The sequence below is a fragment of the Anguilla anguilla genome, chromosome 2, assembly GCF_013347855.1.
Source record: "Anguilla anguilla isolate fAngAng1 chromosome 2, fAngAng1.pri, whole genome shotgun sequence".
NCBI classification, from domain to species: Eukaryota; Metazoa; Chordata; class Actinopteri; order Anguilliformes; family Anguillidae; genus Anguilla; species Anguilla anguilla.
This window is the reverse complement of record NC_049202.1, coordinates 21813277-21839779: the sequence shown is the minus strand read 5'-3', so window position 1 is coordinate 21839779 and position 26503 is coordinate 21813277. Positions and strand designations below refer to the sequence as shown.

The following is a 26503-nucleotide window of genomic DNA, read 5'->3' as shown; positions in this document are numbered from 1 at the left end:
TAAATGTTGTAGTAAAAAACATTTCTAATGCCTCTGAATGCATACGTTTTTCTTGCCCTGTTACATTCAGGTTTGTAGGCAAATAAATGCATTCTTGTATTCACTCATATTCAGCTAAGGACGCAGCATGTTTTATTTCACTTCATATTTCACCATCCTTTGGACCAGGTTTTGTCAGGGAAACTGGGATTTATAGGAAGGCTCCAGAAAATGTGTCCCTTAGCAGTGATTACACACTTTGGTTCTTTCAACAGCCTTCGGTCTTTGCTCTGATAAGCCTGCAGAATAGACCCTTATCTCCAAACACCAATCTATTCTGCTCCCTCCAGCACTGTACTGTCCTCTATATGATATAGATTAAAAGGGCATTTCAGGTGAAGGCCTAGTCTACTTTATACATACAAGCTTGCAAATAATCCTTCGTAAGAATGCGATTGCATTCAATAAATTCTGAAAATTGAAATATGTATTTATAATAAATATGCAACTATGTTATATTTAATTTAGATTTTAAATAAATGTAAATCCTGTTCTAACAAAGTATTAAAAAGCTCTAAATTGCAGGTTGTTAGGTTTCTCTTTCCTCACAGAGCAAAAAAAAGAGGTCTTTCATCTACAAAAAGAGGGGAAAACACGATGAAAACAGGAACATGTGGGATAAAAAATCTTTTAATCTGGTCTGTGACTCTGGTGGTGTGCAATATGATTATGTAATGTACACATTTTTTTCAATATTAGAAAAAAAAATGTCATCTGTGCATTTGGTCTTTCTGGGGCAGTGATGGTGCTAATTAATTTCCCCCAGGAACGCAGGCCACCGACCCCCAGAGGATGATGTGTCACGCTCTTCTCTCTATAAAGGGTTTATCAGCTCTGCGCATTTCCTTTGGCCAAGGGCGGACGATGGAGACCTGGAGCTTTCTCGGCATCCTCTGCGGGGGTCGACGGTCGGCCGGCGGCGAGCTGTGGCTGTGCGCGGCGCTCCTCGCCACCACACTGGCGGGCACGGGCCGAGCCTCGTCCAGCACGAGGCTGCTGCTGGGGCTCCATGCCCCCCGAAACATGTCCTATCCCTTCAGCGCCCTCAGGCTGGGCTCGGCCATTCAGGTAGCCCTGGATAAGATCAACTCCAACAACATCCTGGGCAACCACACCGTGGACTTTGTGTATGCTGACACCGAATGTGATGCCAAGTCTTCCCTCGCCGCCTTTATCGACCAGGTGTGGAAGGAGAACATCTCGGCCATCTTCGGCCCCATCTGCCCTGAGGCAGCTGAGGTACTGACGGGGAATATAAGACAGTCAACGGTTTACTGTATTGTGGTCACGGACTGTGGACGCTCGCTCCTTTGATCTAACAGTGACCTCTAGTGGTAAAATATTGTTATGGCACCCATATGATGCAGATAAATGCACAGACAGGCATGCAGACAGTGAAATATGCAGTGAAGTAAACAGAGCAATTCCATTCTATCCCCATGGAGCTTTGGGGTTCATATTTCATAATATAACGTGTATTAATTTTAATATAATACAACACGTAAATCATCTTAAGATTGAGAAATTTCTCAGTTAATAATTGGCCATCAGAAGATAGTACAGTAAGGCTGATGAACAACAAACATCTCCAAAGCACTACATTTATCTCAAATCTCAGTAAAATTTTAAGACTGGGGTGTGTGTGTATGTCTTTACTGATGTATTGATGTGTATATTTCCAGGTTACTGGTCTCATGGCTTCTAAATGGAACATCCCAATGTTTGGCTTTGTGGGAACAACACCAAAGCTGGAAAATTTAGCTGTTTACGACTCCTATGTAAAGCTAATTCCCCCTGTCAAAAGAATAGGAGAGGTGATGATTAAAATACTGGACTTTTTTGGGTGGAAACACGTTGCCTTGATTGGAGGGGGTGGCGATTTTAACACATGGGACAACATTGATGAGGCCTGGAGGGTTTTGGAAGCCCAACTCAGGATCCGGTTCACCATAACTGCCAGCATCAAATTTGACACCAGCCAGCCTGACCTTGTCCATAAGAACATTGCACACGCCTCAAAATCTGCAAGAAGTAAGTTAGCTTTACTTTACTTGCTAAGCTTTGATGTTTTAATAGTTCTGAGAAAACAGAGAACAATCTAAGTCTTATCTCGTAATGGCAGATAGATAATTTCATTGTATAGCGTTTACAAATAGTTCATGTTTACACAGGAAAATGTTCAGTGTTGATGGAACAGTATTGATGCAATAGTTTAATAGTCAATAATTATAGTCCAATAGGGATTGAATGTTGAATGTACTCTTTGATTTGATCTACCAGGAATAATTTTATTGTGTGTGCAAATGAAGCTTACCTTATGAGAATTCTTAGCTGAAGGTTCTTCTAGGATAGTGAGAACATAGTGGTGGGAACTGTATAGTCTCTGCTGACTACAGGTCCTCCATCAGTTCTGAAAAGCACAGAAGCATGTGCCGCAAGTTCTCCTCTTCAGTCTATGCCTCAGGTGGTTCAGACTGTAGGATTTGCTGGGTACCTTTTCTGGGTTTGTACCACCTTCCGGGATGTCCACCAACCTTTATTTTTAAGTCACAAAGAACACTGTGTTACGTCACATTACAATCATTTCACAGATGGCTGAATCCAGAGCCACTTACAGAAGTGGTTATCAGCAGAGTAGCTTTTTATTTGCACTTTTCATACAAAAGTGCAAATTCGCCAGGAAGGAACAGAAGGCTCATTGAATCAATAAGTGGGATGTTAACCTAACGAACAACAATCTGTATAGTAACAACATACCTCTGGACAAATGACAGCTATACCTAATAGCATATTCAGAGAAAGAACGAAAGAAAGGATATCTAAAGGGAGTCAGGGGAGCCATGGTTAAATCGGAAGATGTAGATCTTCAGTCTGAGTCAGAAGATGGGTAGGGTTTCTGCTGTCATGACTGCCGTGGGAAGATCATTCAACCACCACATGACCTGAAAATGCAGGCAGGCGGAGGGGCAGGTGCCCAGAGGTAGCAGAATAGAGAGGTCTGATGTAGGGTCTGATGATCTTTAGAAGATAATACAGAGCTGTCCCTTTAGCTTAACAATAGACTAGCACCAAGGTTTAGAATTTGATGTGAGCTGATATATGTAGCTGTGGAGGGAGATAAGAAGGGATCAAATATGTGTTAGCTGGGGAAGGTTGAAGATGGGATGAGTAGCAGCATTCTGGATGAGCTGCTGAGTTTGATGACAGAGGGAGCTGCAGTTGTACAGATAGGAGATGACCAGTGCCTGGACTTAGAGCTGGGTTGAGTCTGTGATGAGGAAGGGACAGATCCTTCGGATGTTATACAGGAAGAATCAGCACACCCAAAGTACTGCCATGATGTTCTTGGAAGTGGAGAGTTTATTGTCAGTACCACTCCTTGCAGATGAAGAACGTGATACTGTGGTGCCGTGCAAGGTGAGTGAAAAGTCAAGCGGGGGAGGATTTGATTTGGAAGTACAATATCTTAGTTTTAGCTAAGCTGAGCTTTCGGCAGTCTTCTTGAGAGAGGGGGTTGACAAGTTCCAAGGTACTGTGGGCATATCATTCCTTTTTTTAAATATGTGTTGTCATTCCTAAAGTGATTGTTGCACAAATCTTCTATTTCCATACTTGCATTCAGATCCTTCTCGAAATGTTATTGGCATATTTTCCATGTTACTTTATCATGACAAGAAGTTCAACTGCCAGTAATTTGTATGGTGTTCAGGCTCATTCTTTTCGGTTTTTTATTATTTTTTAACCAATTTTCACCACAAAAAAATTCCCGAATTTAAAAAAAGAGGAGATCGGGTTAAACAGATTCTAACCCGGATTTTGTTTCCACGCATGTTTGTATTAGATTAGGTAAACAGTGTCCTCTTTTGGTGAAATTGACCCTTTGTCAAGCCCCGCCAAAGTCTCATTGATTACTGTTGCTCCATCAAGGTGTCGCTTCTCAGTGATATTTACTTGTATGTGTATGGACTTTGTAAGATTTAACAGACTACACCCTTGTTAGTCAAGCGACTTTCTAGGCGCATTACAGCGCACTGCATTAACGCACTGCATCTTTCATTCTCCAGTCCAGTCCAGTATTTGATGTTGTTTTCACCGATATGAATCTGTCAACAATTCGCAATTAACGTTAAAATGTAGTCTATATGTAACAGGGAAAAGCGTATTATCGTTAACGTTAGCTAGTTAGCAACCACCCAGATGTCGACAGCAGGGACTCCACGATTTCCACCTAGAATTTTTGCATTAGGCTATTGTCTCAACTGATATTCACCCGTTTTTTAATGTTCAAAATAAACACTGATACATTCACAGATTTGTTTTTGGAAAAATAAAAACTGAAAACAGTGAGCCTTATGTATACTGTAAGACTGGGGAACATTTTTGTCATAACACGATCTCACAGTGGAATGGGAATCTCACGGGGATGTTCCCCAGCCTTTTTGGAACATTTCATATTGGCGTGGTAGTGACCGCTCTGGTTGTCTTTGCAGTCATCATCATAATTTGCAATGCGTTGGATGCCGTCGTGCTGATGTTGGAGGCTGAGAAACAGCACCTACTGGATGGAGAGTATGTGTTTCTCATTGTTCAGCAATTTGAGGTCAGTGGCTCAGTGGTGAGTAACCTGTATCAAACTAAACAGGCAATGCGTCTTTACACCTTGCTACAGTTCATATATCATCTGAAATACATGACATGCATTTTGAAAAAAAACACTCTTTTCCATACTCACAGCCTTGTTGGGATGTATCAGTCACGTTGCCATTGCAGTTTTAATGGGGAATTATGCTAATATTATGTGTTGCTACAGCATTAATGTTTTATGCTGTATCATATTAGTGCTGCTTTCCAGAATCAATAGCGCACGGCACATGGGCACAGTATGCATAGACACACTGGGCGTGTTCGGTATTTTTGGTATTTTCACGACTGGAGGTGAGGGACACGCAACTCAAAGCGTGCAGCGCAGGTAGAAAATGGGCCAGATTAGGATATATTAGCGAGTGTGTTGCAGCTGGATTGAGTCATAGTGAGTCGTGTGCTTTGTGCAAGAGCAATTTCTTTTGGCAAAATTAAAAAAAAAAAAAAAAACCTTGACTTACAATTATTTACGTTAACGTACAATTATTATAGCCTAGTTATAATTTTGCATTAAACCTGTAGCTAAATAGCACACTATGATATAACAACGAAATAATCACAACAGTATTGTGGTGTGGGGATGGCTGGTTTAAGCAGCCACACCTGCCCTGGGTCAAGCTAATTAGACCTGGCCAATTGGATAATTGGTTAAGAATTAGATAATTGGCCAGGCTAATTGGACCCAGGAACAGGAGTGGCTGCACCTGTGCGTAGTGAGGTAATCACTGCGCACAGGTTAAATCTGCCATCCCCACACACACCAGGGAGCTTCGGTCATGACAGTGTTTTAACATCTGCTCCTTGGCAGTAACATCTTGCCAACTCTTGTAAATAAATCTGGACTGCTGGAACATCGTCTCCCTGTGTCTCTGTGCTGGACGGCCCCTAGGAAAGCCACTTCGGTGGCCTGTGGCAGGCTTGTTTGCCACAGTGGCGCCCAACGTGGGGCTGCTCCTGCACAGGAAAGAGGCACAGGAGGGCCAGCCAGCCATCCCCACACCACAAGTATCCTTAAGTTTTATTCAAAACATAACATTTTTTTTTTTTTGTACGTGGTTTTGTGCACAGAACTTTTCAAGTGCACAAACTTTAAAACTGTATTGAAGTTGGTGTTCACATTTGTATTCAAATATACATGCTTCCCTCTTAATCTTTTGATCGACCAGGATAATTACTTCAAGAATATGCTCAATAACAAGGCTAATCAGACCACCCTGAGAGCCTTCAGCCAATCAACGTTTGTGATTGCCCAGAAAGTCTATGATGGGTATGAATACTATGACTTCAACGAGAAAGTCTATGAGAGACTGATCAAAGCCCCATTCTACAGCAACTTGTCATCAGAGAGAGAGGTGATTAAAGTAATAAATCCATGCCTAAGAACACTGAAACATGTACAGTGTTAATTCTACTCTAACAGTTTTAATTCAACTCTTAGAGAGTTATCAACAGATGACATTTGGTCCCGCATCCTAGAGTGGAATTAACACTGGACCTTTTACGGTGAAATAATTGTTTTCTTGTTTGTAAATATTATCGAGCAGTCCGTAAACTGTATCTTTGTAATTACATAACTAAAACAAACTCTACCATTACACAACAATTTGTATATACCATGTTTTTAAGTATATTGTTGCACAGTAGCTGGCATCGACAGTAAAAACTAAATTTTATTGTGATGAAGTGTGTCATGATTGAGTGTGACGTACTCATTTGAGAGCTTGCTTATTCCCAACCCTGCTGTGCACTTAACGTAAATTTCATAAACAATCTGAAACCTCTTCCTGTGTCTTTTATATATGTATTTAAATCACATATATAAAAGTGGATATCAAATAGGCTACAGCAGTATTAATAATGCATATGACCCCACCCCCTGATGTTAACAAACCTAGACATGTACCTGTCAGGGGAAGCGTATTGTTTGTTCATAATTATCAATCCTTTATATGTAATATGTAACAAATCTCGCTCTATACAGTCTGAGTTCGCTGCCGACAGTCATGCAAACCCTCCTGCAGTAGACACAAGTGGGTTAGTTTCGATACCTGGGGGGACTAGCCAGTTATGTGTTGCCTGCAAAGATGCCATGTTGCTGTGGATGTTGCACTGTGCTCAGGTTATGCTGATGTCAACTTGTCTCTCTCTTGTTTCATTTCTTTATCTCTGTGCTTTAAGGTGAGCCCCTATGCAGCCTACCTACATGACGCTGTGCTCCTTTACGCCATGGGCCTACAAGAGCTGTTGAAAGCCGGCCAAAGTGTCATAAGTCGACCGGAGCTGCTGCAAAAGCTAAGAGACAAGAGCAGCTTCAGATTCTATGGTAATCTATTTAAACACGCTCTGTTAAAAGCATAACATCTATGGTAGCTTTTTTGTCATTTACCTGTTTGAGTCACGTTATGTACACATGGAAGATGAACTGCAATCATTAAGGGGTTGGGCGGATTAACTGGTAATAACCAAGCAAATGACTAGCATCAGTGGTGGAAAGAGTTGAAAGTTGAAATACTGTTTCTTCACTGAAAATTTACTTTAGTAGATGAGTGAAAAAGTAGTTTTTCATGAAACACTCAAGTAATTTGGCATTACATTTTCTGAAACCAGTGTCAAAAAGCTAAATCCTTGTGAGCATGAGCCATGTGCCAAGACGTCTGCCATTTTGAAATTGAAAGCTGCTGTTGAAAAACATAAGTTAGGGTCTGTGAACTTAAAGCTAGCAAGGGGCAGTCCTTAAAAGACATCTTCAAAGAGCAGCAGTTGGCAAAAGTTAAGGCATTGTATGCAGATGTTTTTCTTGCCTAATTTCACCAGTGATATCTGGAAAAAAAATTTGTTCATTTGCTGCGGAAAGAGAACTTGCGATAAGCACAATAAATAGTTTTTTTAAATAATATAAATAATATAACATCATTTATGTTATGTTGGTGTGCAGTGTCCATATGGATTAGTTCTGGTTTCTTCCCTCAGTCCAATGGCAAGCAGGTTAGACAAATTGGTGAGTCTTGGATAGGCTGGGTGGATAACAATAATAATCATTAACATTGTCATACTCATGGTCATAAGTATGCAACATGATTTTGTAATCATAACAGACTCAGGTTGAGGGACAAGCCACTGTCGATGGCAAGTGTATTAAAAGAGTTTCCTGCTATAAATACCTTGGAATCTGGCTTGATGATAAGCTTAGTTTTAAATTGCATATCAATAAATTAATTAAGAAACTGAGAACAAAGTTGGGGTTCTATTTTAAGAATAAATTTTGTTTTAGTTATAAAATTAAGAGGAGACTCATCACAGCTACCTTTTTTAAACCTGTTTTAGATTATGGAGATGTACTTTATATGCAGGCTTCCTCTTCTGCTTTACATGACTTGGATATGGTTTACCATAACGCTTTACATTTCATTACAAAATGAAACAGTGCAAAAATTTTAACCCATCATTGTCTCCTATATAAATGGTCTGGGTTAACTTCTTTACATCTGCGCAGATTGACCCACTGGTACATATTCATCTACAAAACAATAATTGGTCTACTCCCTTCCTACCTCAGCTGTCTGCTAATTAGAAATTCACATAGTTATCACCTCTGCTCTAGGGACGTGATACTCTTTAAAGTCCCTCGTCCCTCTCCTGAATTTGGTGTGATGGGTTTCAGATATTTTTCACCTTACAGCTGGAACAATCTGCAAAAGAATTTTAAACTTGACAAATTAATTTCAATTGTGGACTTTAAACATGCAATTCATGACTCTGTGACTGAAGTATGCTCCTGCTTTTAACCTCTTCTCTACTTTTAATTATTACACCTGTCTCATTCCACATTTGATGTTTGTACATTTTGTTAGGTATAAGTCTTGTTGGGTAACTTTGTGTTTCATGTCAGGTCCCCCTTACAAAAAAGATTTCAATCTCAATGGGGTTTTCCTTGTTAAATAATGGTTAAATAAAAACATTTAAAAAGTGGTGTAAACTGCGTAAAACTATATTTGAAACCTTCTTGGTTAAAAGTTTTACCATCTAAAAATATATAAAAAGCACAAACCCTGGAAAAATAGAGGCTAGTAATGGTTAATGTCCTTACCACAGGAGCGACAGGGCTGGTGCACTTTGATGAAGAAGGAGAAAGGAACATCGACTACTCTGTGTATAACCTCCAGGTCACCGATGGCATCCCCAAATTCGTCTCTGTGCTGACATTTGATAGTCACACTAAAACAGTGAGGTAAGACTTTTTACAGCTGCCCCAATCAAATCTGCTAAACAAACATTTGTTTTAACCTTCACTGTCCATAATAGCTTTCTAACAGAACATGCTTGATGATTATTGATCGAATGTAGCAAGTTCTACTCTTCAAGTATAACATTTTTTCATCTTCCATGTTGTGAAATGTTCATTTTGTATAAATATATTAATATGAAACTTTCCTCACAGAATATAAATCTTTAGCTTAAAGCGTTTCATGCATATACAGATAAGAATACATTGGAAATATTTGTAGTGAGTATTGTCTAATTTCCTTGGAAATACATGTAATTACACTCTGGATATAACCAAGCTAAACATTTGATCACTACAAGATAGTCACTTGAATTGATGGGTAATAGAGGAGGTGTTTCTAGGTAATTAAATTTTAGTTTCTTAGTAGTTATCTATTTTTTTTATCAGTGGTAATAATCAAAAGATGAGCTTTTCTTACACCATATTTACCTGGTAAATACCTAGCACTGTAAAAGAAAGTGTTACCGCCCATCTCCTCTTCGCAGGCCGACCGCTCTGTATCACTTTGTGACGTGGCCGAAAGGGAGGCCCCCGAAGGACAAGCCAAACTGCGGATTTGACAACGAGCTCTGTGAATGGGTCTACCAGGGTAACTAAAAAGAAGCAGAACAAAATCAAGCCATGCAATTGGCGATGTGATGGGAAATATAAGTGCATACCACTTGCTGGAAAACACCCTTTGCTCTACTGGAACATCGATTATTCGGCTCGGGAAAATTAGCGGCACTAGGTGAACATACACAGAAGAGGTAGTAACTAAAACTACGGCGTGTCTCTTGTCCCCAGATGTGACTTTTGTCGTCCTGTTGGTGGCGCTGCCCTTGCTGATGCTATCTGCCCTCGCTTTCATCACCTTCCTCACCTGTCAGAAGCTCCGGCTGCAAGACCGGCTCGATGACGCCAACTGGTGGCGAATAAACTACAATGACATCGTCATCATTAACGAGCGAAAGGTCTGTGAGTAAACTACGCTGACATTATTATTATTATTATTATTATTATTATTATTTTTACTATTATTATATCTGCTTGTCTGTTTGTCCAAATATCCAGGGAACACACACTATGTCTCATAGCACAGGTGGCAGTACCTACAGGAGCCGAAGCAGTGGCTCCCAGACTATTGCTTCCAGCCACAGCTATGGCTTGAAAGACAACACGGGCCGTGAACAGATCTACTCCACCGTTGGCCTCTACCAGGTGTGTGAGAAGCCGCCTTTCTCCTGCAGGGCCTTTGGCCCTTGCCCATTGTCCCGCTTCTCAGGACTTCCCCCGGGGGGCCCCAATCTGGTCTCACAGTACCCCTGTCCAAATCCACTCTTACCTCTGCTTGTTATGTGAGACACTGCCTTGCCCTCAAGGGCACCTTTCCAAGACTCCTGAGCTCTGTACTGTACAAAATTGTGGCACAGTCTCAAAAATCTACAATAATTGGGCTGTCCCATATTCATTACCGGAAAAAGAGTCAATGGCTTGTTGGCAAGAGCATCGGGGACGTTGCGGACACTTCATTTGCAGGGCTCTTATGTGGGGTGCAGATGGCAACTTGAGGGACACAATTGGTAATCTCAGATTGGGAAAGGCCTTTAAAGTAATACAAAGGAGATCAAAGACAAGGACAAAAACGTCCGTGAACCCGAGACGACCTCTCGGCTTCAACAGCCATTGTGGTTCCGGGAATGCATTCGGTGTTTCTTTCAATGCGTGTTTTGCACATTCAAAGTATGCGCTTTTTCTCCTTACAGGGAAATCATGTTTCCATCAAGTACATCGAACGACAGGTTCTCAGCGACATCAAGAAACCAACGATTCTTCTAGAATTTCAAGTGGTAAAAATGAAGTGTCTATTCTGAATATTTCCTTAGTTATCCACGTCAGCTGCTATATTTACTAATATTTATGGCAATGGTACCCGAGTCTACAATAGCAATTAATGTGCAGTTAATAACTGTGTTATACATTATTGAAAATTAATTGCTGATGGTTAGTGGATTCCAATTAATTTAAGCATTAAGTGCCTGGGAATTGAGGAGGTGCACAAAGACATGGACAGAGATGCAATTAACCTGCACTTTATCTGGAGACAAGTCATGAAACATGTACAGTACACAATCAGCGTATGCCATCTTTAGGAAGTATACATTTGCTAAGGCGACCAATGCCTCTTTTTAGAGTGGGCAAGTCAGGGTGGCCATACTGAGGAAGCAATATGCCAGGGCTGCCCAAACCCTGTTCCTGGAGATCTACCGTCTTCTTGTAGGTTTCACTCCAACCCTGACAAAGCACACCTCATTCAACCAGTAGAGATCTCATTAAGCTGCTAATTAGTAGAATCAGGTGTGCCAGATTAGGGTTGAAATGAAAACCTACTGGATGTAAGATCTCCAGGAATAGGGGTTGGGCAGCCCTGCAATAGGTTATGATATGCAGATTGAGATGGGCGTTCTTTAGCTCCAGTCCAAAATATTACCCTTGTGTGTTTGCCAATATGGAAACTGGGGCCTCCTTTTTAATATCATATTTACCAGTATAGTGCAGTGGAATACCATACCATACAATATGATATATTCATACTCCCAGGGGCAATTTAAATTTGGGCTATGAAAAAGAGAGAGTACAAACACATTTGCAATTTACAGTAAAAGTTACAATATACACAAAAGACAGTTGCATGTAATATTATTCCTATGTATATTTTACGATTTTCAGTTTGAAATTGTGTGATGCATTGATGATTTGTGCTGTTCCTGTAGGGCAGGGGTAGGCAAAATGGTCCTGGTGTGCCAGAGATGGTTATAGTGTTTGCTGCATCCAAACCTATAAGGACATGACTGGATTCCGTTTTTTTAATAATCAGGTTTAATGAATGAAGGTGACCATGAGCTGGAGGTACTCAGCATTTCACCATTCAGAATATTCAGGCTCAGATTTTTAGTCACCCATCACGCTCAGATGGAACAAAAACCAGAAACATCACTGCCACTCTAGAACCAGGATTGCCTTCCTCATTCTAGGGGTAGGAAATGCCAGAACTGAAATTTGAATCAATTGAATTAATGTAATGTCTTTTTTAAGCAATCAAACTATTTGTGTCTAAAGGATGCCAAACTGTAAAACAAAAGAGTTCAGTTTACTCAGTTGGTTTCAATAGGGTTATTTAATTTAAGTATTCCCAGGTCTCTAGCATACAGTAAAGTTAAATTATTTTTACTCTTTTTTTAAAAGTTGAGACTACTCATTTCATTTTGTAAAATTGCATTTAGGTTTCACGATTCATATGATTCCTATTACCATTGCTTTATGCTTTCTGTTTTTATCTTTTGTCTGTGAAGGTTTCTGTCAAAAACTGTCACGCTGACCCAATCCCATTATTATTAACAATTCATTCATTCATTCATTCATTCATTCATTCATTCATTCATTCATTAATTCATCCTTCATCAACAGATGCGAGAACTGAAGCATGAGAATTTAGTGCAATTTTTTGGAGTTTGCATTGAGCCACCAAATATATGTGTTATCACACAGTACTGCAAGAGAGGAAGTTTAAAGGTATGTGGCCCTGTGAATGCCATGCATCTCTCTCTCTCTCTTTCTTTTTTCTCTTTAGATGCAAGGTACAAATGAGTGCACAGAGTCTTTAATGTAGCTCTTAAAAAGTCCTATCTCCCATACTGCCCCAACTGATGATATTTTGAATGTTTGTGTTCTTCAGTCTGAATGACATGGTTATGTTAGATATTAATTACTTTCCATAGGTTTTTTCATTTCCTGAATGGGCTATAAGCAATCCAGCATGTTAGCTATTGTTATTGGGGGACTGACAGTTGTTCCAGAAGTTAGAGTTAAGAGACTTGTTGCAGTTATAGCCAGGTCTGATTGGCTGGATGTGATGGTATCATAGGCAGCCCTTTGATCTGATTGGCTGGATGTTATCGTGTCATAGACAGCCTGGTAGTCTGGTTGACTGGATGTTATGGTATTACATTACATTTATTTGGCAGATAATTTTATACAAAGCAAGGCACAATAATTGCATGCTAAAGGTCAGTGGAACAACTACAGAAGACAGGTCCAATAAAATACAATTCTCATTAAGCCTCTGTTATCCATAGCCTTGAACATCAATTCTAGTTCATGCAGTAAGGATTGGCTAAGTCAGTAAAATTATGGCAAACCAAATGAGAAGTGATGCATGATTACAAGAAATATGATAAAGATCTACTGCATCAAGTGCAATGACGATACAAGTGCAACATGAAAGTGCTAGAAGATGAAGATTCAAGGATACAGGTGATATAAGAGTGACACGAGATTTGGACTAGTTAGTCTAGGTACAGTCTGAAGAGATGCGTCTTCAGACCACGAAAAATGGGCAGTGACTGAGTGGTTGGTCGAGGAATGGCGAGTTCCACCACTTGGGAGCTAGAGTGGAGAAGCTCTGTCTTTGGCAACAAGCAAGAACCATTCACCTGGATGGCAGGAAGTGCAGGTCCCTCCGCTGCAGCAGAGCGGAGCGGTCAAGCTGGCATGTAGGGTTGAATTATTTCCTGTAGGTAGGCAGGGGCTGTCCTGTCACCTGCTGTGTAGGCCAGAGTCAGGACCTGATCCTGGCGGCGACCTCATCAGCGAAGTGACATGTGAGAACTTTGGAAGGTTCAAGACAAGTCTGGCAGCACCATTCTGCATGAGCTGTTATGGCTGTACAGTATGGCACAGGCTGGTAGGCTTGCAAGGAGGGAGTTGCAGTAATCTTGACACGAAATTACCAAGGCCTGGAGGAGTAGCTGGGTGGAGTATGTGGTCAGGTGTGGTAGAATCCTCCTGAGAGTGAGAGGTAGTCACTGTGGTACCGTCGGCAGTGATGGAGAGCTGTTGTAGTAGGGAGGTCTTGTGAGAGATGAAGAGCAGCTCAGTCTTGTAAACGTTGAGATTCATGGCTATCCATGTTGAGAAGTCTGCCAGGCAAGCAGATATTATCTCATTGATGGAGGCAGATGGAGGGAAAAGAAGAAGAATTGTGCATCAGCATAACAGTGATAAGAGAAGCCGTGTGAAGTAATGACCGAGTCATGGAATCATTGGCAGCTTTTGGTCAGATTGGCTGGATGTTATTGCACAAATGAAACCCTTGATCTGATTGGCCTGATGTTAATGTGTCAAAGGCAGCCCTTTGGTCTGATTGTCTGGATGTTACTGTGTCGTGGCAGCCCTTTTGTCTGGGTAACAGAATGCTATCATTAAGGGCACTTTTTTTCAAAGTAGGTTGATCACGTTTATTGATCGCACGTGTTCGACAAGTATCACATCACACCTCCCCAGTCATCCACGTTGATAACTCAATTGCCACACTGTTATGTGCTGCATTCAGTGTGGTAATTATAAAACACTGGGATGTGGTCATAGCATATAGTGTGCCATATCATTGTTTTTTATCTGTGGGCAGAAGCCTGCACACATAGTTCAGTTATATCACCTGACAAAAATGATAAGCAGATAATGGTTTGTGGCAGGGGTTGGCTAATAAAAATTAATTACAGTAGATTGCCAGTTTCTCCACAACTTCTCTGAATGTTTTGGTGGATTGACTATTCATTGCTTTGACTGTGCTGTGCTGTGTTATTGCTATTGAACATTTACATTTTAAATGATTTTTCTGTACTCTGTGTAGGCACCAGCATAACACAATTACTTGCCTAATTACAGTTAAGCTGGCAGTATACTTAGTAAGAAGAAAGAACTTAAGGATTGAGAACCACCGGTGAACATGTCCACGAACACTGTTGTCGGTATACTCAGTGAGAACACCGCACCGTTTGAAGTCACTCCACACCGCTGGGGCGTGAATAATTACGAATAATTACAAGGCAGCTATTAACCGGGGCTGGAATCTCGCCCAGACCTCCGTCTCGCGGCCATGGATGTATAAAGAGAAGGGCTAAACGAGATCTCAACACAAAACAAAAAGTTTAAAGTGTTTAAAGTGGCTTTAGTTTATCTAGCTAGGCAAAAGAAGAAAAAAGGCGAAGGAGATGGTACGTTCGCCCTCTAAATCAGAGTAGGACAGAGAATGAAGAGTTTTGTCGGTACATTCGGCAAATGCGGAGTTTAGACGAGGCGGTCCACTTTCTCTTATTTCCGAATGTGTGCCAGGCGTTTTGATGACTTGCTGAAACGAGTAGCACCATTCATCAAACATGCGCAAACTCACAGAATTCCCATCTCTACAGAAGAGAGATTGGCGTTGACTCTCCGTTAGCGTGTGAAGTCTGCCCCCTGAACTCTCAATCGTCACGTAACCAACTATGTGATATTTGGACCAATAGCTGAGAGGGGGAGGTCGGAGAACAAGAAAGAAGTTTTCCAAAAGTTCTCCCTGGAGGCCGTCGCACACTGCACCGTACAAACACACAACACCATTTATTGCACAATAGCCAGGTCTTTGATCAGTGCGAGAGACTGTTATAACACAGCAGCAGCATTATGGAGTGACTGGACATTATCCAGCAACGGAATTATCGAATGACGGAGTCTGTATTCTGTTCCCCTCCAGGATGTGTTGCGAAACTCTGACATAGATCTGGACTGGATGTTCAAACTGTCCTTCGCTTTTGACATTGTCAACGTGAGTCCTGTAACATTTTGTGAAAACAGAATTCTCTTGGGTCATTTTTCAGATTTAATGGTCCATCTGGTAACAAATGCTACTGTCTGAATCACACAGGTGGTCACATCCTCTCTCCCTCCTAACTGTCCAATCAGACTAACTGTTACATCTCATGAAGTCTCACTCACTTCATTCATTTTAGTTGACAGATTCTTGTAATGAAGCCCAGTGTGTTGTCATGGGTGCAATAAACACAACAATGTTTTTTTCCACTCAGTTTTGAATGTTCAGTCATACCTCTAAGCCTATCCCATCTTAGCGATCCTGTGTACGGCATGGGTGTAGTCAGAATTTGATTTCAAGCCGAGGGGTGTGCCACTTGACAGCCTCAAACACCCTATGACTGGGACACTTAAATCTGGCCCTCAAGACCAGTTTTCTGTTCTACCTGACAGATAGTTGATTGTTAATTATAGCTGGTTGGCGAGATATCACTGATGTCCCAGGTGTAAATCAGTCCCTGATAAGAGTTTAACGAATGAAAACCATCAGTTCTATTGTCCTCAGACACCAGATTTCAGTATCTAGGGTTTATGAGAAGGATGGTGTTCCACTCCCTGTAACATCTTCCTAATGAACAAATATGTTTTTACTCATTTATGGATGTTTTGTGGATGTCACTAAATAACTTTTAATAGGATTCAACAAATAACCAACTGAACTGATGAATGGTTTCCAGGGCATGGAATTTCTTCACAAGAGTAACCTGAAGTCCCACGGCAATCTAAAGCCTACCACATGCCTGGTGGACAGCCGCATGCAGGTCAAGATCTCCGGATTCGGCCTGTGGGAATTCCGTTACGGAACCAAACACAAAGTATTTGATCTGGATCCAAAATATGAAGGTCAGTTCCTCTTCTGGATGACGCTACAGCATTTCTGTTTTATTTCCCCTCGGTCATTTTGCTTCATGGGACTTTTAATTCTGTGAAAACAATTATGCATAATAACACTAGTGTAGGTTAATGAATTAGTTACAATATATTCATTATTTTAAAGACAGTTCGTAAACAGACTGGGGTCTGTTATGGTCTCTCAACTGCAGTGTCTGGTCAGTGTTTGTAGCAAGGGGCATTGGTAGCTCTCTGGCATAAAGACCATAGTTCCTAGCCAAAGGAACTAATTGTACTCTGAGTCTGGGTCTTTCGTTGGTGGCACTCATGTGCTCACTCAAATTATATTCAAGATTGTGTACGGAGGTAGAGTCAGAGCCTGAGGAGAATGGTCCACGACAACTGTGTCTCTCACGGGTGTCCACCACCGCAAATCTCAAAGGGACTGGTAAATAAAAGAGAAAGCAAAGTGAAATCTTTATTGAATGAACAGTGTGCACTCACACTGGCCCTTTCTTTTCCCCTTCTCCCACGCACTGGCTGGCTACCTGCGCTATTTTCCCTCCCCAGTACTCATAACAGGTGAGCTTCCCCACACACGCCACGCTAGCTAAGGAACGATCGGGCAAGCCCAGTTAAGAAGCATCGCGCTCACTGCACACCACACTCACGCGATGTGGTGCCCCGAGCCCTCCCGGCCAGGTGTCGGGGGAATCACTGCGGTGATGCCAGCTGAAGAAAAACCCACTCCACTGACGCGTCCGCGCCCGCTTTCACGGCCAGCTGGGTCCCGGTTTGGTCCGGTCTGGTCTGGGTCCTCCGTCTGGCCAGCTGGTCACGACTGGGCTTGGAGAATACAAAATTCCACCCCCCCCCCCCCCCAACCTCCCACTCCAGGAAACAGCCAGCACAGCCTCGTATTCCTCATGGTGAAACCGCGTCTGCTTCTCCCACACTGGTCCTGGCCTCTGGCTCTGCTGGAATCTACCGAACAGACTACCACGACATGCTTACACTCAGTCACACCAAAGGAGAAAATCAACAAAAATCCATACATCAGTCATGAATAAAAATCCAAAGAGAAATGTTACTACAGCCAGTCACTAACTAAACTGAAAGGAAGCCAAACTCACATGCACAGAAATGTCCCCTTCTCCTTCCCCAGAGACCTCTGCCAACAAGCCCTTCCCCAAATACCAGCTGCATACAGGTGTGCCCCATTCCCACATTACCCCTGCATCACCCCCCAAATTTATGCTGCAGGTCCCTCCTGTAAGCAACCAACTCCTGACAGTAGTAACGCAATCATATTATAAGCCAATCATTTGCAAAATGCGACTGTGATGGACAAAACTAAGCATATGGTCAATATTTAATTGAAGTTTATTTCAAATTGAGTGGTAAGGTTTTTATGATATGGTCATTCGTTGTCACCTTGGTTTCAGACATGTACTGGACTGCCCCGGAGTTGTTGAGACAAACGTTTCTCTTGTTCAACGGCACTCCCAAGGCCGACATCTTCAGCTTTGGCATTATAATGCGAGAACTCATTTACAACTGTGAAATTGGTCCATACCATGATGTCGACATGGAACCCAAAGGTAAATAATTGTCTAACAGGATCATTAACTGTAGAATTGTTACAATGATGATAATGGTGTCAAATTATTTTGATTAAGATTATGATTATGATTGTTTTCTTCTTTTTCTTTTTCTTCTTAATATTATGAAAAAATGCATAATTTGATGAACCTAACATTTTACTTATAGTTGTTACACCTGTATTACACATATTACACCTATGGTACTATTATTATTAAAATAAACAGTGGTTACAGTAGGTGCAGTAGTAGTAGCAAGTACATTGAATTGCTTTGCAAGGCAGGAAGCCTCGTTCAAAGAGTCTTCTGCATATTCATTTTGGTTGCGAGCCCAGCTGAATGTTGCTGAGCAGTATGGCCGTGCTGCGTGTGCTTCCTCAGATATTATTGAGCGGCTCAGGAACCCCGCCCTGGGCGAGCCGCTCCGCCCCTCCCTGTCCACCCAGCTGTGTAACGAGGGCCTCATCACCCTGCTGAAGGACTGCTGGTCCGAGAACCCCGATTACAGACCCCCCTTCAGCACCATCAAGCGGCGTCTACGTGAAGCCTGCCCGGACAGGTCTGTCTGGGGGAGGAGAGAGAGAGAGAGAGAGAGAGAGAGAGAGAGAGAGAGAGAGAGAGAGAGAGAGAGAGAGAGAGAGAGAGAGAGAGAGAGAGAGAGAGAGAGAGAGAGAGAGAGAGAGAGAGAGAGAGAGAGAGAGAGAGAGAGAGAGATTGTGTAAAAGTCAGTGAATGAAAAAGCAAGATAACAACACTTTAGGGAATACAGAGTGATGGTAGTTGTGGTTTACTGTAGTAATAATACATGAATAATATGCATTGTTTATTCCACATTTTAGTCATGTTAATATACTTGACAACATGGTGAACAAGTTGGAGAAATATGCAAATCACTTGGAGGAAGTGGTGGAGGAAAGAACCAATCAGCTGACAATAGAAAAAAACAGAGCAGACAGGCTTCTCTCCAGTATGTTGCCAAGGTAAATAAACTCTTGGTTTGGATCTGCCTACCTTTCTGAATTCTGTTATATCTGGGGTATAATGATCTATATGTAGTCAGCACTAACATCTAATATAAATATACCTGAATAAAAAATCTAGATTCATTACATTACATTACATTACAGGCATTTAGCAGACGCTCTTATCCAGCGTGACGTACAACAAGTGCATCAGTTCAAGGTGCAGAGGTGCAGAGAAACACACTAGAGTGAAGTAAAGATTGTAGTGCCAGAAGTGACCACACAGATCAGGACTCCAACCCTGTAGGGTAACCTTTTCAGCAAACAAACAAACAATCCTGCCAAGTACAAAACTAGCACTCATTATACACATTCAGAAAAAAGAAAATTTCTGTAATTTCTATTGAGCTACATCACAGCAGTCTATATTGAGCTACAAGCACCTTACAGCAATCTCTATTGAGCTACAAGCACCTTACAGCAATCTCTATTGAGCTACAAGCACTTTACAGTAATCTCTATTGAGCTACAAGCACTTTACAGCAATCTCTATTGAGCTACAAGCTTACAGCACTCCTTGTTGAGATAAAACGCACATTACAGTGTTGCTTGGGTAATTTATCCAAAGCTACATCGCGGAGCAGCTGATGGCTGGGAAGTCTGTGGAGCCCAAGGGTTACGAGCTGGTGACCATCTTCTTCTCCGACATCGTGGGCTTTACCACCATGTGCAGCATAAGCTCTGCCCTGGAGGTGGTCTCTCTCCTCAACGACCTCTACAGCCTTTTCGACGAGATCATCAAGCTGTACGACGTATACAAGGTGCGTTCGGATCTTCAGAGACATCCTCACAGTTATGTGCAAGCTTATGATTTTGTACTGACACTCATCAATTGTTTAAAAAGCAAGTATTTTGGGGAAAAATTACTTGAAAATAAATTCAGGCGAATTAACATGTTTAGCTTCATTCTTTATTTTTACATGGCAGCTTTTTGCTATTTTATGGGTAATAATGTTAGTTTCAGAAATCCTTGCTCCACAGTCTAGTTATTTCACCAGGTGCTGTGACTTTAAAAGCAATTAAATACAGATATGCCCTTACCCTAACATCAAATACCGCCCATGTGTAGTAACTGATGTGAGGGCAGACCATGCCAGTGCCAACTGAGATAGACCATGCTAATCGTTGTATAAGTTTGTTACTACAACTTATTGATCTTTTAAAATTGCCTTTGCCTTTATTTTTGCTGAACTACATTTTATGCAAAAAAATAAAATAAAATAAATAGTCAAACACCTGGGAGGTCTTTTGCAGTAAGGTTATGGTTTCATTCTTAAATTCTAAAGACATTTTAGTCTATAACTGGATAGTGTATTCAGTACCTGCCTAACAGAGTACATTTTAACACTCTTGGATGTTGTTTTGAACCCAAAAACAAGGTGGAGACCATTGGTGATGCCTACATGGTCGCCAGCGGCCTGCCCATAAGCAATGGCATCAAGCACGCAGATGAAATCTCTACCATGGCACTGCATTTCCTCTATGCCATCTCCTTGTTCAAAATACAGCACCTGCCCAACGAGAAGCTGAAACTTCGCATCGGGATAAACTCAGGTACATCCTGGTCGCTGTTTCACATTTTGGTTGAGGGGTTTCATTCAGAACCAATAGAGGAATATCCAAGCAAATATGACTCAGTTGGCCTGAGGTAGCCTATTGCACTTCTGGGTGGGTCAGCATTAGATTTGTTCACTGGCAAACCAAAGGACCGACATTGACCTTTATCAACGACACAACGAAAACCAACCAAGTTGGCCATTACTGTGATTTGCTCTTTAGCAAAGAACTGGTGAGAAAGTGCTGGGAAATCCTAAATAGGCTGCTAACTGATTGTTGCTGCATGTCAAAATTGTGCTCATAGGTGTGTTGGCAGTGAACCAGTTTGGCCCTATCAGAGGTTATCCACAAAATCAGCTTTGAAATAAATTCATACTTTCAAAATGACAACAGTCTTCTGTTGGGGAAATATAGAGTTGCAGTATTGAGCCAAAAATGGTTCCTGATTGATTAGCAGTAGTCAGGTGATTACAGTAATGGTCAAAAACCTGTGTGAACTGACATCTGATGGTGACCGTCACCCGCAATATCCATGTCCAACATTTGACCCATTAGGTCACAGATACTTAATAAGATGCCATCTAGATTTAGAAACTGTACTTTACAAAGAAAGAAATTACAAAGAAATGTTTGATCAAAAAAAAAAAGTTATAGCTAACTTCTCTCAACTAGCCTATTTCATCATGAATGTGTGTGCATATATCTATGGGGCATCAGTGTAGCGTAATGGTTAGGGATCCTGGCTAAGTTGAGAGCCACAGTACCGCAAGGTACTTAACCTGAAATGCTTCAGTAAATATCCAGCTGTATAAATTTGTGATGTATAAAAAAATGAGCTCTAATAAGCGGTGGATACCAGCAGTTGCTGAATGCAATGTGATCTACATACTGCAGTTGTAAAGGGCTGGCTGTACAGGACAGTGCAGTATAGTGTTTCACTCTTTCTCCTGTTCACTCCTCTCCCTGGCAGGCCCAGTGGTCGCTGGAGTGGTGGGCACCACCATGCCCAGGTACTGCCTTTTCGGCGACACCGTGAACATGGCATCCAGGATGGAGAGCAACAGCTTGCGTTAGTGTTCCACCTCTGCTCCCCTCCCACAAGTACAGCTCTGTACAATGTTGTACTAATGATGTGAAGAGCAGAAGTCTCTAAGAAATAAAACAGGAAAAAATTATTCCTTATTCCTGGTCGGTTTCATAAAGGTGTTCACACAGGACAGATTCCAGAACTTTACAAGAATACTCAATTTCCCCTCAGACAGTTTACAGGGAATTGTTGACAGTTTAATGTCATGTACGCACTCTTTTGCCATTCACCTGGGCCATTTACTATCTTGCCCTTACGCTCTCAGGAAAAAGATAGGATGAACTGCCTAAAAAGCTACAAAAGGGTGGTACCTTATAGGTGCATAGAATTATAGCCCTAGCCAGCAATACATAATTAATTTGTGAATGTTTTGCTTGTAAAAGGTACTTATTAGCATCCAAATAGATTATTGTACTCTCTGGGTACATTTTAGAAACGTTTTCCTAAAAGAACAAAAATGTACCTCCAAAATGTATTTTTGACAGTGTAGTGAGGCTTGATTGGCTGCGTTGTGTAAGAGGAGTGAGGCTTTCTGACAGAGGGGGTGGAAAAATACCTGCCAGGGTGGCATCCACACCCTTGATACCTAACAACCTTAATCATGGATCCCCTCCCAGTTCTACTCTGTTAACATTAGCCAGGCTCTCTCTGATGCACTGTGTCTCTGTGCAGCTTTGAAGATCCATATTTCCCAGAGCACAGCGGACATTCTGAGACAGATAGGCACTTTTGAAATGGAAGAGAGGGGCGATATCGAAATAAAGGTAAAATATCATATTCATATTTATATTCATATTCATAACCATTTATTTTAAAAAATGACCAGAAACACAAAACAGTAGATTATTACACTGAACCTGTTTTAAAAGTATGAATAGATTTTAAATGTGTTTTAATGGAAGTGTCATTTCTATATCACATTCATCTATTAAATGCAGTAACACATTTTTATTTTTTCAACCAGTATAAACTACAAAATTTAATGTGACAAAAAACTTTGGTAACACAACCTAACATAAATTGCATGACACTCTCCTTCATCAGTAACATTGTGTGTGTGTGTGTGTGTTATAAGGGAAAAGGACTCCAAAAGACCTTCTGGCTGAAGAGTAAAGTGGGCTTTAAGCCATCGCTTGTGGAACCAAGCTCACCTGCTCATCTACTGCCCAAAGTAGAGGTATGAATGCTGTAATTCAGTAATACCTTTCCTACCATGTATTTGAGTACTTAACTTGCGTTTAGATGAGTTTTGAGACAATCAATGAAATTTTGCTTTGTGTTTTATGTCATGCATTCAGACATGGGTCAAATGCAAATACGTATTTGTATTTGTAAATGTATGTAAATACATATTTGAAGTATTTTCAAATACATTTACACATGAAATACTTCAAATAGTATTTAAAAAATACATTCCTTTAAATAAATATTTTCCTGGGAAACCAACTACTTTTTCAAATAGTATTTCGAGCCTTTTAAAATACATTAAAATACAAATACAATAATGTTCTGTTGTTTTTTATACATAAAGGTATTACCTTTTACTACAGTGTTAGTGTACTCTGGACCCCAGTGATAGACAACAGAAATGACCGAGCCAGCAACAGTGTAGGCTTCATGATGAAGGGGTATCCCAGAGTTCTTTGTACAATCTTTGTGAGTGGCCCTCGATGTGATGTTAGTGAGTTATAATACTGAGAGCACTGCAGGGGAACTACTAAGGGCTACGGGTTGAATTTTGGGCAAGGGTAGCCTACGTTGACAGTAGCCTAAATGCCCGTACATGTATTTGCATGGGGGATGGCAAACTCAGAATTCTTGATAAGCTACTTGCCAGTTTATTTGTACCCATGCAATCTTTATAAAGTTAGTGGTCTGTATTTCCTCTTTTTTTTCTGTTGTCCGAGCCATATGACAGCCATATGTACTGTTCTATTTTTTTTTTACATTTTCTCAGATTAGACACTGGTAAAATAGAATTCAGCCATGCATATTCACTACCAATTAAAAATGGGAATTGGTAAAATTGGACTGAGGCCATCAGCAGTCACCTGACGCGGTCTCATCAAAACTTAGACAAAATGCTCAACTTTCAGAGCTGATAGGTTCTCGCATATCCAGTGCTTATCAAGTCTTTCAACAGCTTGGTGCAATTGAGCATGTTGCACCACTGGCCTTATGTTGTGAAGGTATTTCAAATAATCCCATTAAATCAAACACTTTGTATTTGAAAATTCTGTCTTTTAAATGTTTTTTAAAACATATTTTAAATTACAAATAATGTAATTACAAATATATGCACATGCTCCTTAAATGTATTTTCAAACACATTTTTTAAATACTCAGTATTTGCAAATGCTGTTTTTCAAATAATTTCTACAGAAAAAATGTATTTAAAAGTAATTAAAATACTTTAAATGTGTATTTGATGCAGGTCTGCATGCAGTATATGCAGGGTTGCGATATCTGATAAAGTGTGCTTGTCTCTTGTTGAGGAGAAGAAAAGGCTTGTGGCTGTCAGCACATCCAGAGCAATCGACAGTGAGCAATGTAAGGGACTGAGGATGTCCACAGCTGCAGTCAATGACATCAGACGACCTCCAGTGATACTATAGACTTCTGCTGTGTCAAGCCTCAGTTTCCACCATCAAAGCCATCAATTCCTGACACCCCCTGAAACAAGCCATTTTAAAACCCCTGAAGCAAGCCATTTTAAACCCCCTGAAACAAGCCTTTTTAAACCCCCTGAAACAAGCCATTTTAAACCCCCTGTAACAAGCCATTTTAAACCCCCTGAAACAAGCCATTTTAAACCCCCTGAAACAAGTCATTTTAAACCCCCTGAAACAAGTCATTTTAAACCCCCTGAAACAAGTCATTTTAAACCCCCTGAAACAAGTCATTTTAAACCCTCTGAAACAAGCCATTTTATACCCTCTGAAACAAGTCATTTTAAATCCCCTGAAGCAAGCCATTTTAAACCCCCTGAAACAAGCCATTTTAAATATCCAAAATTCAATTCACCAGAGCAATTTACAGGTTTACAGGGACAAACTGTTGTGGTCTACACAAAGTGCGTGCATGTGTGGGTGTGTTTATTTGACCCTTTTTTCTGTTAGAAAGGATCAATATAGTTTGAAGTTTGCTGATGTGTTTAGTGGACAGGTATAAACATTCTTTAGTCTGGGCCATGGAAGCCCCATGTGATCAGAATGGTTTTTACTCCCAAGATTAGAAACTATATGAATGTCTCTTTTTCTTTGTCTGAACAACAAATCAGTTTATTTTAGAGGTTTTGTTTGATTCATGAATAAAAGAGTGTAATCCCTTTTTTCAAGAGCAGATCTCACCATATCTGGAAAGATGTTATGAGGAGTTTTCCTGAATATTTATTTTTCCATTTATTTATTTACTTATTATTCCAATTATGTGCAGTCAAAATGAAGGAAAAGCCGTCCTTATTTTCAACATGTGATCAGTTTTTTAACTGAACAGTTGTAGATAATATATAACAATTATTTTCTCTGTACCAAATGTGAATCTTACTGATTATGAAATATAGAATAGAATGACAGGTCTGTCATTTTAATGTTTATTCCAAGTTTATGGGCATAACTAGAGGGTTCAAAGTGTACAGGAGATCTTCCTGAGAACTGTCCGGTAAAGTTATTATACTCATTGCGTGTTTATGTGTGTAAGTGTGCATGCACTTGTCAGACTTGGGTCAGATTCATGAATATTTACATTTGAAAATTCTACTTTTAATAATTCAAGTGTTTACAAATGTGTTACATGGCCAAAAATATGTGGACATCTGACATCTCATCCAAAATTGTGGGCAATAATATGTAGTTGGTCCACCCTTTGCTGCTATAACAACCTCCACTCTTCTGGGAAGGCTTTATACTAGATGTTGGAGCATTGCAGTAGGGGTTAGCTTCCATTCAGAAAAGCATTAGTGAGGTCGGGCACTGATTGGGCAATTAGGCCTGACTCGTAGTTCACTTTACAATTAATCCCAAAGGTGTTGGATGGAGTTGAGGTCAGGGCTCTGCAGGCTCTGTGCTGACCATAAAAAACAGGCCCAGACCAAGGGGTGTCCAGATACTTTTGGTCATATAATTTACACTGGCCCAAACAAATGCTTTATATTTGAAGTATTTAAAATTCTTAAATCTTGAAAGTTACTAAATATTTTTGCACAGTATTTCAAATAAATTACAAATACCCTGATCAATTATAATGTCTAAGAATTTAGGTCAGTAAGAGCAATGAAAGCTTTAAGTGAAAGTCAACAGATTACTGATGGAAAATAAATATTTCTTATCATTAATAAGGCTTAACATTTCAACTTTTTGACCTATTTTTCTTTATTTTCCTGCTGACTAATTTTGAAAGCTAAAACATGGATAATTGTTGCTTATTTAACAATAAACTTTGCAAATCATTGGGATGGATCCTGCAGTGGTTTTATTGTGGCCTCACCCTTTACTGAAAAAAATGAAAGAAAATGAAAAGAACAATCAATGGTGTGTTGGTATTTTGCGTAAAGGCATACATATGAGTATTCATCCATCAATCAAATAATCTAAGTAAATTACATGTTTCAATATTACTAAACAAATATATTCAATTACAAATACTTTCACATAAAATTTATTCCCAAATACATTAAAATATTCAGATATACTGTATTTTTAAATGTGTTATTTGAAAGTAATTTAAATATTTCAAAATAATATTTGAAAATACATATTTGACCAAGGTTTGG

The 26503-nt window shown here is 40.4% G+C and overlaps 1 protein-coding gene and 1 long non-coding RNA gene across 2 annotated transcripts; one reads left to right on the top strand and one right to left on the bottom strand.

Moving 5' to 3' along the window:
- The first annotated feature begins 813 nt into the window (after nucleotides 1–813).
- gucy2g (guanylate cyclase 2g) lies at nucleotides 814–26126 on the top strand. Its single transcript, XM_035402233.1, has 22 exons — nucleotides 814–1278; nucleotides 1722–2070; nucleotides 4530–4639; nucleotides 5847–6032; nucleotides 6859–7003; nucleotides 8773–8908; nucleotides 9451–9554; nucleotides 9752–9918; nucleotides 10019–10165; nucleotides 10711–10794; nucleotides 12413–12517; nucleotides 15519–15590; nucleotides 16312–16477; nucleotides 17911–18066; nucleotides 18448–18625; nucleotides 18906–19046; nucleotides 19657–19849; nucleotides 20468–20642; nucleotides 21616–21714; nucleotides 22405–22496; nucleotides 22808–22909; nucleotides 24228–26126. The coding sequence occupies exons 1-22, from the start codon at nucleotides 832–834 to the stop codon at nucleotides 24345–24347; spliced, it is 3474 nt and encodes a 1157-aa protein (XP_035258124.1). The 5' UTR covers nucleotides 814–831; the 3' UTR covers nucleotides 24348–26126.
- Nucleotides 1194–4883, bottom strand: LOC118219254. The gene is made up of 3 exons (XR_004763676.1): nucleotides 4772–4883; nucleotides 2354–2573; nucleotides 1194–1281 (listed from the first exon to the last, which is right to left on the bottom strand). It is a non-coding gene; the product is annotated as an uncharacterized LOC118219254 (long non-coding RNA).
- Nucleotides 26127–26503: the final 377 nt, after the last annotated feature.